The sequence below is a fragment of the Bipolaris zeicola genome, assembly GCF_000523435.1.
Source record: "Bipolaris zeicola 26-R-13 unplaced genomic scaffold scaffold_45, whole genome shotgun sequence".
In the NCBI taxonomy this organism is placed as follows: Eukaryota; Fungi; Ascomycota; class Dothideomycetes; order Pleosporales; family Pleosporaceae; genus Bipolaris; species Bipolaris zeicola.
In genome coordinates this window covers 78,449-92,345 of record NW_006912094.1, presented here as the reverse complement: position 1 = coordinate 92,345, position 13,897 = coordinate 78,449, and the positions used below count along the sequence as shown (strand labels likewise).

Genomic DNA, 13,897 nt, shown 5'->3' with positions numbered 1-13,897 from the left:
GCACATAGCTCCATCCCCCCCCCCCCACCCCCTAAACCCTGTACACGTATCCATGCACTCATTGCCATCCTGCCCTGCCTTTCTCCGCGGATCTGCGAGTATCTGCATAGCCACACACTCACAGCTGCAGTATCGTTGCTTCGGGTTTGCTTTCTGTGCCGCTGAGGCATTTTCACTTTGCTATCTGGCTAAGAGTGGGATGGTTACATACATGTGCGTTGGGGCTGGCACGGCCGTGTTACAGTGTGATATTCTAGGGTGTTTTAGTTGGTACTGGGGTGGGTGTGTGAAATACTTTCTGATTGCTTGCCGGGGTGTGATGGAGGGGGATCTGGTATGCTGGATAGTTGCATAAGATACGAGTGTAGATGACGCAGTTTTGCTTGCGAGGCTTGGGTCTGAGTCTGAGGCGTTTGGGAAACAGCACGGCCTCCAATCGTGGATATTACTTGAGTTGGTTGGTAAGGATCGAGGCACAAGAGTGAAGCGGATAGATTTGAATAATTACTGGAGGATTGGTTTGCTGTCGTATATCTGAATTCGGTGCTGTAGCTTGAGGTCACCTGGTTTCTCTGTTTGGTAAGGCGGATGCGGTACCCGTCTTGTTGCTGTATGTATGTGGGGGCGCGTATATCCGTCGTGCATTTTGTCGGGGCTTTCATACGTGACATGTTAACAAGGGCTAAGATCCTTCATCCACAAACCTTTGCCAATATAGTTGCAGCTCTAGCTGCATATTACAATCAGTCCTAGAGGGGCTTTGTGCACGAAGAAACACAATCTGATTAGCTCTAAGAATCTCTCTCTACGCTGATTGGCGTGCTAATAAGGATTCAGGAATCTCCGTTTTTAGACAGTAATTAACGTCTAGTCACGTAACGAACGCTTGTATCTCCGCCAGACAGGCTGTTAAAATACTCATTTTATATACGATGTTACGCTTTCTTCCTTTGGAAGCCAACTGCTTTGCATGTGCTGTCGCCGGGCGTCGTCCAGACTAATAGTGCTAGCATTTGAGAATATATGAATATTAGATTATTGACCTTTGTACCAGATACAAGCTTCGACGAGGTGCCTCAAAGCCCAGAATCGTAATCGAACACCCTTCCCCACATTTTGGGAAGTGGTTGCGTAGTCTGAATCCGCCACGCCATGCACGATTCGTGCAGTGCATATCCTTTGTGGATCGATCCGCCTTTCCATGTCCGCACTTGACATGTCTTACATACATCACAAAGCCCTGTCGATCAAATGATGTGGCTTTTCTCTTTCTCTTATACGTCACAATGTGGTAGCACGGCCAGAGCGCCTATTGCCATTTTTGGAAATGCTGACCTGGTTGTCGGGAAGAAGACTCACCAGCTGTGTGGCAGGCTTAAAAATCGATAAAAGTTGCAGGATCGTTGAAATGGCGCTTCGTACTCCTAGCGGTTCTCCCAATGTGGGTTATATGACACTGGCAATATTACGCATTCACGCGACTCTGTCCATGTAGTGGGAGTTGAACGGCCCACCGGTGTCATCCGTTACCACCAGCTCTTACCGACTAACGCCTCCGTTTTCACAATCAACAGACGAGCGCACTCAGGGTTCAGGAACCGGGGTAGTCAAAGAATATCAGTAATACTCCGTTAACAATACCAGATACGACAAACTCTGGTGCAAACACGCATGGTAGAAATCAACAAAAGATGAATCCAACGTGAACATCGAGGTCGGGTTTGGAGCAGCTGCGAAGTCAGCCTGAATGTCATGACAAGTTCTGACGCATGTTGCATAGAGAGGCATGCGAAGAGTTTTCGGGTGTAAATGAGGTCGGAAAAAACAATATCTAGCGTCGGGAAGTCCACCGATCAGATGTGTACAGTACCCGAGGCCGGGATGTAGGCTATGAAGGAGTTGGTCACTACATATACGGGCACGGGCGCGCGTTGCGAAACGTCAGCCGATGATGGCGCTTGAAGCGATGGCGCTTTGGGATCGGTGGGAGATGATAATGTGGAGGAAAATGCAGTTCAAGCGGCAGTCGGCAGAATGCACATTGAGGCAACGGCACGAAGCGGATGCCAGGTATATGCAATGCAAAGGTAATGGCGCTCACCACTAGCCAAAAAAGTACACCAAAGGCGTGTGGATGTTGAGTGCACCAAGATCCTATAATGGTAAGCGAAAGAATGTCTCGCTTTACACAAACTGAACATGATGCAGGGGCCCTAATCTACGTCAAATGTGGAGATCTAGCGGCACGCTTGATCAGGATCAGATTGTGGTCTGGCGTATGCTACTACCACATGCACAATGCCATTTAGGGTTCATGGAGGCGCAGTACGCTTGCTAAGATTGGTTTGGTCTCATCTAAACCATCTTGAATGCCACATCTTGAATGCCACATCTTGATCCCCCTCTACATATCCTGCATCAACTTCGTTTACTGCCGCTTGGTGTGTCTGACATGTCTAATTCAGCCGATACAGTTCAAGCGCACTATTCATAGAAGTCATGGACGAACTTGATACCCGCAGAACGATAGCCCCACATTAGCGACTTTTCCAATACTATGATTGTTGATCAGCCATCTGTCGCGAGTTGTCCTACTTGCGTTCGGCCGCATCTTCCCAGATGCATCTGGTGCACATGCAATCGCCTCCCAGCGCTCCGACAGCCCACTCTCGCCTTTCCTTGACTGGAAGCCGCACATCGCAGTAGTGACCAAAAACTTCCTCGTCTTTCTTCAGCCCGGGTCCCTTGGTTGGGTCTCTACCCTTCCAGTCCACAAGCTCCTTACGTGTCCAGAACCGCATAGACCCACGCCACTCCCACGCCACATTTGGATCGCAGCTGTGATTTGCAAGACACCACATGGGGTGAACAGCGCTAATCTCAGGTCTTCCATCCATTCCCTGTTGTGCTGATGCTGTTCCTCGGAATTTGGCATACAGCGTGTTGAAAACCCAGGTGTCATAGCGATCGCTTTGGGTAAAGATGTTCACATCTATCTGCTCCAGAACATGGATTGGCATGAGTACATTGCTCTTGAAGGAAAAGGACAATGTTTGCGGCACATTTCCAAAAGGATCAGTCAGATGACCTGCTGAATCGGTTTGCCACACAGTATCGAGATCCTTTCCATGATAGTCACCCCAAATGTAGCGGACCTCTTTTAGTTCTAGGGGGTGAAGCTCCTGGGTCTCTGCCAATGCCAGTGCACGAACAAGCAGAAGGCTATAGAGATGATCGGCTGCTTCACGAGCAGACACCTTGCTTTGGTCGACGCTTACTCCACATATCGAAGGGTGGTAGTGATCTTGGGCGAGGTCATGGCATTCTTCGCTGCAGAAGAAGACCTCGTTGCATTCTTCACACGTTATGTTTTCGCTGGCTGTGTCCGCGGATTGCGAGAGAGGTATGCTGCAAGCATCGCAATATGACTCGTGTAGTCTCGATATGCCAGTGAGAAGCGACTTCTCTTCTAGTATGGTTTCTCCAGGGGCTATATCCTCCTTGGCAAATAACCCTAGTTGCTTGGTAAACTGTGATTCTGGACATTTCCCGTCTACAGATGAGGTAGTGGCGAGAAGAGGTAACTCAGAGATCCTCACTTCCAGTTTTGGTGCTATTTCTGTTAGTTCTTCGTTGAGAAAGTCCAAACATTCTGCCGAGAACCGATCTGGCTCGTGGTCATTCCAGGGATATTTTTCTCGACGAACAAGTCCTTTGTCGGGATAACCATCGACCTCGATATCCTCAAAATTTTCTCTGTTCTGCTCACAGTAGGATTTCAGACTTTTTGACAAAGAGTCATCGTGGGTTTTGAAGGCAGTATCATCAGGGAATGCTTTCATCGCGCGAGCAATGTAGTCGAACGCACTGCGCAAGCATCCACAGTCTAATAGGCTTTCGATAAGGATATCATGCCTCGACAAATCAGCTTCTCTTAAATTTTTCAATCAATCCAGAATAGCTTACATACGCTGTTCTTGACCACTGTGTTTGCGCATAATTCGTGATGTCTTCATACTCTGAAGGAACGGCTTCTTTTTCGGCACTCATGGATAAGTCGGCCATCTTTTCTGGAACAAGATCTGTGCGTGCAGCCTCTAGGGCTTCATCATGGTATTCGCCTTCTTCAACCAGCTCATCCACTAATATCAGTGCTTTATAGGCATCTCCTACAGCAAGATCTGGATAGCCAAGATCCTTATAGGCTCTGGCTAGGTTCAGCCGATGCGCAATGCTGTAAGGCTGCTCAGGTGTAGCGTGCTGCAGTGCGACCAATTTCTCAGTCAATTGTCGACGCAGGATGATCATATCCTGCCATGGTCAGGGATGGCGATGAAACCCGGCACATTGTAACTTGCCTCCATTTTTAACAAGTATTGAATGGGGAGTCGCCGTGTTCTTGTTGTGCCGCTTTTTCTTCTACAGAATCTTCTTTGGGGTACATTGTGGGGACCATCATTATCGATAAAGTCGCTAGCTCCATCCAGTCTCCCCTCACCAGAACCACTATGCATCCCCTACACTGGACATGTCTATTTGAAGTCAGCCAGTTCATAGAGTATTGAAAAAGCAACGTCTACAATTAAACACCATGCTTCCATCTGCAGCCGAGTTAGTGGCGCGATTTCTGAGAGCTAATGGATACAAACAGGTGACGTCACCTCATCCTTGAGCTAGTATACACCCACTTACACCAGATTAGACATTGAGCAGCTTCGTGCAGGAAGCTGAACTGCCTCCTGATATTGGCGCAGCCCCGAATGACCAGGTCACAATTGAGTCTGTCTTGCAAGAGAAGAAGAAATTCGATCTTAGCCTCAACTTTGAAAAGCTTGGTATTGATGACACCAAGCAAGAATGGACTGTCCAAGCACCTGCCGATCCGAAGGTCGTAGGAACTCTCCCAAATCGGTCGAATATACTTAGTGTAGCGGTCTTGGATCTCTTGCTACCATCTGCAACAGACGTTCGGCAGTATATTGCGGTCACTACTGCTGACCGTCACTTACACTTGATGGATCCACACACTCAAGAGTTTGAACTTGCTCACACATTTTCCGGTTTCCAAGATTCACCGACTTTGGATGTCGTACCTGTAGATACTCAACATATCCTGATCGCCTCAATGTCAGGCAAGCTGACTCTATTCAATACGGCCAGCAGCACTGTGATAGAAGAACGCAAGGACCACAACAAATATCTCGTCAAGATATCTACTTTTTCGGTAGACGAGACTTCCATCTTCGTCGCAAGCGCAGGTTGGGATGCTAAGGTATTCCTATACAAGCTTGATATCAGCACCGAAAAGCCAAGGCTCGGGGACCCAATAGCGACTCTAACATTACCGAGTATACCAGAATCAACCATGTTTGTCACATTGCCTGGAGATGGCACGCCCACCCTTATAGTTGCTAGAAGAGACTCTACATTCCTGCACTATTACTCCGTTCCCAGCTCAGATTCACCAAATTTTACCCTTCTAGGGAAGCAAAACCTTGCTCCTCACTCAAACGCTTGGGTGGCGTTTACTCCCTCTGATATAGAGATCTGTCCTACAAATCCACATATGATCGCTGTCGCAACATCGAGGTGAGTCTATGCGCATGAGATGCATGTGATACTGTACAACTGCTAATGTGTGATCTATTGCGTGTGCAGCACGCCACATATGAAGTTGCTGATAGTAAAGCTTCTGCTCCCCCCCACACGCTCTTCTGGACCCGCTGCGGGTGTTAATGCACACTCAGATGGAGCTGTCACACAAGCGTCGCAAGCTCGGGCTGAACTGGCTATTGCGGATAAGGAGGAAGCCGCTATATTAGTCAACGTATCCACTCTGGCGCCACAAACATCTTACTCAACGCCACGTTTGGTTTGGCGTCCGGACGGTTCAGGTGTGTATGTAAGCTCTGATGATGGGGTCGTACGCGGTATCGAGGCAAAGAGCGGGAAACTGGTTTCGTCTCTGGAGGCACATGATGCTGGCTCCAAACTCCGTTGCCTCTGGTCTGGTCACATCATGAACAATGGCGAAAAGGGCGAGTACCTGATAAGCGGTGGGTTCGACCAGAAGCTCATTGTTTGGAGATCTCGTTGAGTTGACAAAATTCTCGACTGTCTGCATTTGTCAGTTTTTGGACCGGCTTCATTACGATGAGCCAACGCCTGACTGGTAAGCGACCTTCTGCGCCAGAGCCAAGCCACCCAATATCCGAATTACCTATACCTGTTAAAACAAAATGAGTCCGCGTTTTTCACAAGTGAAGTCTCGGTATAGAGCGAGGAGGAGTTGGTCGCGAACTTTATTGATTATGTAGGTTCGAATCTGCAGGCTGTTCAAAAACGTCACAATATTATTGACTATCATTGCTAGAGCTTCAGCATCGGCGGCTATCACAACTTTGAATTCAAGCTATTATAATTGAAGAAGCAGATGTGATGCTAAAACTCTACTACCCCGCAGGTTATGGTTGTACGTAGAGCTTAAACTGTATCTCTCTTTAGCACCGCGAGCTAGGCTATTGAAATTTACCTGTCTTATATGTAATACTTAATGAATACCTTGAGCTACGTTTTTTTTGGCAGCTTCTGCGGTGGCGGAGAAGCCAGACGTAGAGAAGAAGAAGACCAAGAAGGAAAAGGCCAAGAAGGAGGCGGCGGAGGAAGAATATGCTTCAATTGGAGGCTCATCCCTGATCTGATCGGTGGTCGGCTGATTTTCATCCCTAAAATTTTCCATATTTTCCATAATTTTCGCATAAATCTTGCCTCGTGCGGTAAGTGTAAGATCTACATTAGTTTAGCGATTCTCCTATATCGAGGTAACTTGAATAGGGAAGTATTCTTTATGCTCTAGCTTAGGCACTGCATTTTCTAGCTTGAGGGAGTAGTTTTAGAATTCTTTTTCATTTCTCCTTGTTTAGCCGCTGCACTAATTCCGAGCCAAAAACACTATATCTGGCTACTTCAGAGAACCAATGTATAGTCAACACATTCAATTGACATGCCTTGACCTGCAAGCCAAGACCAACACGAATTGCTTTGTCCGGTTATGTACGTAAAGCCACGCTACACGGTATATAATGCACAGCTGAAGCTGAAGATGCGGTCTGCTGAAGACGTCCAGTCTGAAGAGCGGTGAGATCTTCGTGGGTGCTGCGGTGTGTTTGAAAGAGCTGACAGAGGTTCAAGAATGATTCGACAATAATCATGAGGCGTATCCAATGACGCTTCACGGTCCTGCAGGATCTCGGCCACCGGCTCGGGTATGGCCCTAGCAAAGATCCCGGGGAAACGGGTGGACCCTATGGCCTCACTTTTCGACGCCCCCTTGACGCCACCGCCCACACCAGCCAGGTGAGCCTGGACGACGACAGAATGAAAACTCTCAGCCATTAATAGGTCATGGTATGCACCGGTAGAGATATGACATTGATGAGCCCGCGGAAGAGAAGGCATAAGAACAGCGCCGGTACTACCATATGTCCCAGAAGTCATCTTGTACGATTCTATCTTCCGAAGCCAGACTTCATTTTCTTTTCACATTCTCCCACTCTTTATAGGTATACCGAAAAGGCTATTCTGTCTCATTTGTACCTGGAAGCTACATAATTGTTCATTTTTCAAACTTTTCAACTTCAGCTACTTGCTTCTCGCCGGCATGTCGTACCCAGGCTCATGGAAAGAGGGGGATGGAGATTATTTGCTCGTGGTATCTGGCGTCATGCGCTATGCACCATACCTAGCTGGATGGCAAGAATTCAAAGATCATCTTCGTAAAGTGGTCAAGGAGCAACCAGGATGGGCTGATGTGTACTCAAGCCAGGGCCATAGAAGAGGAGAGATGCAAGGATGGTGTCGACTAAAAGACAGGGAAGATGCAGATGCGGTATTCAGTATGTATATTTGGTTCCAAATAACGGTGAGGCACAACTGATTTGATGGCAGAAGTATATCACAGAGCCAGAGGCATGCTTGTGCATGTCTGGGAAACCAGCCGTAGGGGTGACGGCTACCGGTTGATGCGGTGTAACTGTTCTACAGTATTTCCTGAAGTCCCAGAAGGTGGCCACTCCAATGGGCGTTGCGGCATTGACATTGCAAGAGTGAACCAGTTGGGGGGTGGCAGAGCGGCACCTGTTGAAACGTCAGCCCCATACATGTCAGCACAGTCCGGCTACATGTATTCGACATATCCACAGATGCAAGCCTATCCACAGCAGCAGCCAGGATACGCCCATGTTCCAACTTACCCAGCCTACCCTCTGTCAAACCCACCGGTGTACTCGACTACCACCAACGGAATCCCCGTCAACATTCAGCGTGGAGCCATACTCACGGAAGCTCGAGGTATCTTTATTCGAAATTTGAGCTTCAAATGCACTATGGATGACCTCAATGCTCTACTGTTACAGACTGTAGGCTATGCAATTGACATTCAGTTCATCCGAGACAACAGGACAGGGGCTTTCAAAGGCGCCGCCACTGCCAAGTTTGCCTCGAAAGAGTTGGCGCAAAACGCGGCAAACACCTTGAACGGCACATTGCACATGGGAATGACACTACACGTGCGCATGGACACCGACGCCACCGTCGTGGGGCAGACCGAGCCAATGGTTGTGAATGGGTCGTACAGAGTGAGTCCATTCACACAGCATTCAGAGACGATAGACTAACCATATGCAGCCGTAATTAGTTGTAAAAACGTGGGATGATATTATACTATTGCATTTCATGGAGTCTGCTGGTATCATTTGGTAGGCAACACCTCCAGAATAAGAGTCGGTGATGAGATGCCAACATGGCCCATAGCGTTCTGATTGTTTTTTCTGAGATTGGTGCAGTTGTCTGGAAGCCACTGGAAGACTTTCCGGGGCTCATAGCCAATAATGTGGCTTGTTTCATCGGCGTTGCTTTAGCATCCCTTTCACAACTAGCAGAAGAAATATGTAATGCGGGTAGCCAAACCTCGAGTATGAGTATGCGTAATGAGTAACAGAGTTATGCAAGATATCAAACTACATAAACTCTATAATTCAAGCGACGTTGCGTGCAACAAGGCAATCTCCGAGCCGAGGAGATACAGGGGCTTCGAGACACGATGGATCGCTCGGTTATGCGTTCAACCCATGGTAAACAAGACTCTTTGTGGAATGTGTCACAAACTCCAACGTCGAGTGGAGTCTTAACAGTCATGAATAAGAAAATACATCTGCAGTTCCAAGTCCCTGGTTGGCTCGAGGCCAGATTGGGATTACATCGGCATGCTCTCTATGCGGCACTCTGAGCGAATTACTAGTGGCTCCCGTCATTGCAACCACCCCTGTACATATTCGCTATGTTAGCGCGGACGCCCATAGCACACTCGGTACACAAGCGCTTGTTCGCGTATCGAAAATGGGTTTCTCCCCATGTTGTACCCACACCAGCACATGCGGACTGCATCCGAATGATTAGCTCCTCGGGTCCCTTGGATCGATCTGTCATCAAATAGCCTGAATACGGGACCTCAATCGGTGCCGGGTTGAGTGGGGCCAGACACTTCCACGCCTCTGCCCGGGTTGCTAATATCCTCGCCACGAGAAAGAATCATTACCCGGTTTCCGAATAAGTGAGGGGAAATGGGACCAGTGGCGTACTGTATGCCTTGCTGGGAGAAAGACTACACTGTGGCATGGGCCGCTACGCATATTTATATGAGAAACATGTCATGCCGCATCACCTGTCGTACAAGATTAAGAGAAAAGAAAAAGAAACGAGCCATGCATGGTTATCGGCGCAGACACGCAAATGTCTTCAGGGATCATGGCTACAGTGGGGGCAGTGATCTCGCTCCCAAACCCTGAGACGAAGAAAACGCCTCCAGATCGGCCAGCCAAAGCGTCTTTACAAGCACAAGATCCGCTTCTGGAACCAAAGGGGTAAGAGATGAGGGCAGAATGGAGTTTTTTTATTTTATTTTATTTTCATCTGGTTCGGCTGGCGCCATGGCTGACTGCCAAGTGCTCCAGCTGGATCGTCACGCTCCACAAAAATCACGAGTTGTACGTGTTAGCATGCATACAAATGCATGCCCAGGACACGACGCGTGTTGCGGTTTACCGCCATGGCTGCAAGGGAAAAATGAATGAGTATTTGTGCAGATGTGGGACATATGAATCTCGTCAAGAGATATATGCGTGTGTGCGAAAACGGAGAGAAGTAGCTATTACATCAGCCAATAACAAGGAACAGGGGCTCACTGACATGTTGGAATCTTGATTGTGCATGTCGTGTGGCCGAGGTTACTGTGGGAGATATTGGGGAGGCAGACGTGTCCCACCACCACCCATTATCTTCTAGAACGAAGAATCTGGAACTCTCATCATGTTGAATCGTACGTTTTTCTGTAGCTTTGTTTTGATTTCGTCTGGTGATCTGAGTATGCCCATCAACTATGCGAATACTAAGCACGTGGGAAAAGGCGTTGAAGAGAAAAGGAAAGACAAAAGACAACGTACGTTGATTTAACGACGCTCTTCGCTGCACTTGAGCCCTATATTTTCTTTTGACTGGAGGAGGAAGAAAAGGAAAATTGAAAACAGGCATGCATATGCCCAATTGCCAGATTGGGAGTTCGAAGCTTCTGGTAGTTAACAGTGCAGATGCGACCTTACGTCCAAACACCAACGTAGGGTTGTTGTCAGTATCACGGCATCATTACTACAAGCAAGAACCCAGTCTCCATCTAATCTAACCTAGACAACTAGCACAAAACCTCCTTCTCTGTGAACTCACTGACTTAGTAACTTCTCATTGAGAGCCGCCTCTCTACAAAAAGTCAAGTCTCCAAATGCACTCACTATAGCACTCAACGACACTTTAGCAGATGCCTGGGCTAGGGTACAGTACACAGGCCAAAAGTAGATAAATAGAAATCGGACCGACTCCGGCACGCCCTCGGCCAAACTCTAAGTCGTCGTGCCGAAAAGACCCTGAGGATCATCAGCAAGCCACTGGTCGCGCTGGGGGTATGTTCCTTGTAAGGTTTGGTTACAGGGGTGGAAGAGGGAGAAAAAAGTAAAGGGTTTCTGTGCTATGGTTTTGGCCGATGATGTTCGGAGAAGCTTAGTACAATGGGAAATTTTTCTTTCTGATAAGACTGCAAGGGATTCGAGAAGGTGTTTAGATTGTGCGAAAAGAAGATGGGTATTTGTGAGTTGGGGAGTAGTAAGCAAGTAAATGGAAGCAAGCGTTCTTGGGAACTGGAGACAGGGGGAAGTCTAGGCATCTTAGTTTGAAGAGTCTATGATGTTTGTCTCAGGCACACAATCAGCAATTGATTGAGGACCATGGCTTTTCGTAATTGAAAAGGCCTTGATATCTAGACGACGATCTACAGTATCTATATACTACAGCCAGGCGCTTACCATGCTATCAGGAAAGACATCTCTACCGGGTACCAACCATCTCATCTAATCCCATCACTATTCAATCCTGACACCATTCACAGCGGAGAATCCAACGGCCAACCTCAATTCACATCCTCAACATCTTCTCCACCTCTTGCTCCCCTAACCGCTCCACCCCATCCACACCCACAAGTCTCTCCGCAACCTCATCCACAAAAACCTTCCCAACACCCTCAACACTCAACCCCTCGCACCCCTCACGCTGCAAACTCGTCGTCCTCTTCCCCTCCAATCCACACGCCACAATGCGATCAAACCACCACAAATCCGTATCAACATTCAGCCCAACCCCATGACTCGTCACATTCCGCCGCATATGCACGCCAATGGCCGCGATCTTATCATCAGGACTCGTCCACACACCCGTATGCTCCGTCGTCATAGCCTTGACACCAAACTGCGCACACGTAGCTATCACACTCTTTTCTAGCAGACAGACATAATGCCTGGGCGTGAGCTTGTGCGAGCGCAAGTCGAGAATTGGGTATGCGACGAGTTGGCCGGGTCCGTGGAATGTGGTTTGCCCGCCTCGTAGGGCTTCGACGAAGTCGGCGCGGCCGTCTGCACGCAGATGGGCCTGTTGGGCTGGGGAGACGCTGCCGATTTCGCGGCGGCCGCAGGTGTATACGGGGTGAAAGGAGGCGGTTATGATGTGTGGAGGGGGCAAGGGTGTGGTGGAGGGCGGCTTTGCGGCGAGGAAACGGGAGACGAGTGTTTCTTGCAGGCGGGCGGCTGTGGCGTAGGGGACGAGGCCTGGGAGATGGATATGAAGGAGTTTTTGCCGCATTGGGCTCACTATAGAAGTCATTATTACATGTGCATGCTGTTGGGGGGGTTGTGGGGTTGAGCGATTGTAAGGGAGACCGAAGCCGTTGATAGTAGCCTTTATCGATAAAGATTTTGTGACGCGACGCGACATGTCCCTCCAGATCTCTTTCACACTCCTTCCACAACCACAACTCGTTTTTCGTACCGCTCGGAACAATGGCTGGAAAGAAGCGCTCGGTAAACGGCCAGGTCAAGGCTCAGACTCAATCAGCTTCGGCGGCTCAAGACATCACAATGACTGATGCGACACCACCATGCGGGCAACCACAACCACCCTCGAGCAAGACTACCTCATCGCCCAGTACAACATCAGCGAGCAAAGAAAACCCAACAGCCCCTCAGAAACCAACAAAAAAGGGTCAACCGAATTCTAAACCCCCAGTACAACCCTCAACCCACCACCCCACCACCCGTTCAAAACGTCAAAAACTCGCCAAACTCCCACCCAGTACGTCTTCTCCCTCTCCCCGTCCTTCCTTCCTTCCCTCCCTCTCCCCACTAACTCCAACCCCACAGACGCCAAAATATCCAAACGGCCCCTCCTCCACCCCGCCCTCCCCACCCCCTTCGCCTCATCCCAGCACCCGAAAGTCCTCTACATAACCGCCTCGAGCCCCTACATCTCCGCTCTAAAACGCGTGCGCAAGCTCCTGGCGCAAATATCCCAGCGACACAAGCAATCGGTTTCGACACGGGAAAAAGCGCTGGGTAGAGGGCGCTTCGCAGAGGCAAACGGGAAGCTGGATGCGCGCATCGTGGAGCGCGAGATAGCGGGGGAAGCGGCGCGGAAGAGAGGTGCAGACGGCGGTGCGGGTGGCGGAGAGGAAGTATATCTCAAGGCGACGGGGAGAGCGATACCGCGGGCGCTGGAGATTGCGTTGTATTTCCAGGCCGAGGCGGATTGTAGGGTGAGGATTGAAATGGGGAGTGTGAGTGCGGTTGATGATGTCGAGGTTGGTGTGGAAGGGGAGCAGCAAGGACGGGAAGAAGGAGGGGGCGACGATGAGGAGATTCCTGAGACGAGGTTACGCATGGTGAGTTCGGTGAGTGTTAGTATTGGGCTCAAGTAAAAAAAAAAGCATATCGGAATATCTTCTTTTTTTTCTTCTTGTTGTTCAATAAGTGACAATATGAGTCCCTTTTTGGTATGTACATACAAAGCATACCAAACACCACATAGTAATCTATCCCAGACCATGCATTCAAGAGAAGTGAGAAAAAAAGGCTCAGGGCAAATATTTATCATTGAAGAAAGGGTTGTCCGGAACATAGGAGAATGTGAAGAAGGAAAATGAGGTAATCACGAGCGACTTTGTTTCCATCCCTCCCTTCCAACTAACTCCCCCCAATTGTGCCTCACCCTCCACCAACTTTACCGAACAACACACACAGTCCGCCTCCCTAATCCCTTCCCCTCGACCCATCATAAGTTCCATGATGCCAATTTCCAACGCAAAAAAAAGTAGTAGAAGAAAGAAGAAAAGGAAAGAAGAACGAACCAGTATATTCCAAAGCAAAGCCAACCAAACACAAAACAAGAAAAGGAACTCTGCAACAAAGGAAAATATAGTCAGTTAATCCCCCATCGGTCCTTCCAAAGAATGTCTGTCGATATGCGC

At 48.8% G+C, this 13,897-nt stretch overlaps 6 protein-coding genes across 6 annotated transcripts; 3 read left to right on the top strand and 3 right to left on the bottom strand.

Moving 5' to 3' along the window:
• Positions 1–2,591: 2,591 nt before the first annotated feature.
• Positions 2,592–4,308, bottom strand: COCCADRAFT_3736 (uncharacterized protein; the record flags this gene model as incomplete). The annotated part of the gene is made up of 2 exons (XM_007712491.1): positions 2,592–3,915; positions 3,971–4,308. 2 exons carry the CDS (start codon positions 4,306–4,308, stop codon positions 2,592–2,594), a joined length of 1,662 nt encoding a protein of 553 aa, XP_007710681.1.
• Positions 4,309–4,591: 283 nt separating this feature from the next.
• Positions 4,592–6,097, top strand: COCCADRAFT_91972 (uncharacterized protein; the record flags this gene model as incomplete). Its single annotated transcript, XM_007712527.1, has 3 exons — positions 4,592–4,651; positions 4,703–5,589; positions 5,659–6,097. The coding sequence occupies 3 exons, from the start codon at positions 4,592–4,594 to the stop codon at positions 6,095–6,097; spliced, it is 1,386 nt and encodes a 461-aa protein (XP_007710717.1).
• A 971-nt stretch (positions 6,098–7,068) lies between these two features.
• Positions 7,069–7,497, bottom strand: COCCADRAFT_24991 (uncharacterized protein; the record flags this gene model as incomplete). Its single annotated transcript, XM_007712500.1, has 1 exon — positions 7,069–7,497. One exon carries the CDS (start codon positions 7,495–7,497, stop codon positions 7,069–7,071), a length of 429 nt encoding a protein of 142 aa, XP_007710690.1.
• Positions 7,498–7,660: 163 nt separating this feature from the next.
• On the top strand, positions 7,661–8,675 carry COCCADRAFT_3734 (uncharacterized protein; the record flags this gene model as incomplete). The annotated part of the gene is made up of 2 exons (XM_007712490.1): positions 7,661–7,895; positions 7,948–8,675. The coding sequence occupies 2 exons, from the start codon at positions 7,661–7,663 to the stop codon at positions 8,673–8,675; spliced, it is 963 nt and encodes a 320-aa protein (XP_007710680.1).
• A 2,842-nt stretch (positions 8,676–11,517) lies between these two features.
• On the bottom strand, positions 11,518–12,258 carry COCCADRAFT_24989 (uncharacterized protein; the record flags this gene model as incomplete). The annotated part of the gene is made up of 1 exon (XM_007712499.1): positions 11,518–12,258. The coding sequence occupies one exon, from the start codon at positions 12,256–12,258 to the stop codon at positions 11,518–11,520; it is 741 nt and encodes a 246-aa protein (XP_007710689.1).
• Positions 12,259–12,434: 176 nt separating this feature from the next.
• On the top strand, positions 12,435–13,348 carry COCCADRAFT_92094 (uncharacterized protein; the record flags this gene model as incomplete). The annotated part of the gene is made up of 2 exons (XM_007712526.1): positions 12,435–12,726; positions 12,795–13,348. 2 exons carry the CDS (start codon positions 12,435–12,437, stop codon positions 13,346–13,348), a joined length of 846 nt encoding a protein of 281 aa, XP_007710716.1.
• Between the last annotated feature and the right edge of the window lie 549 nt (positions 13,349–13,897).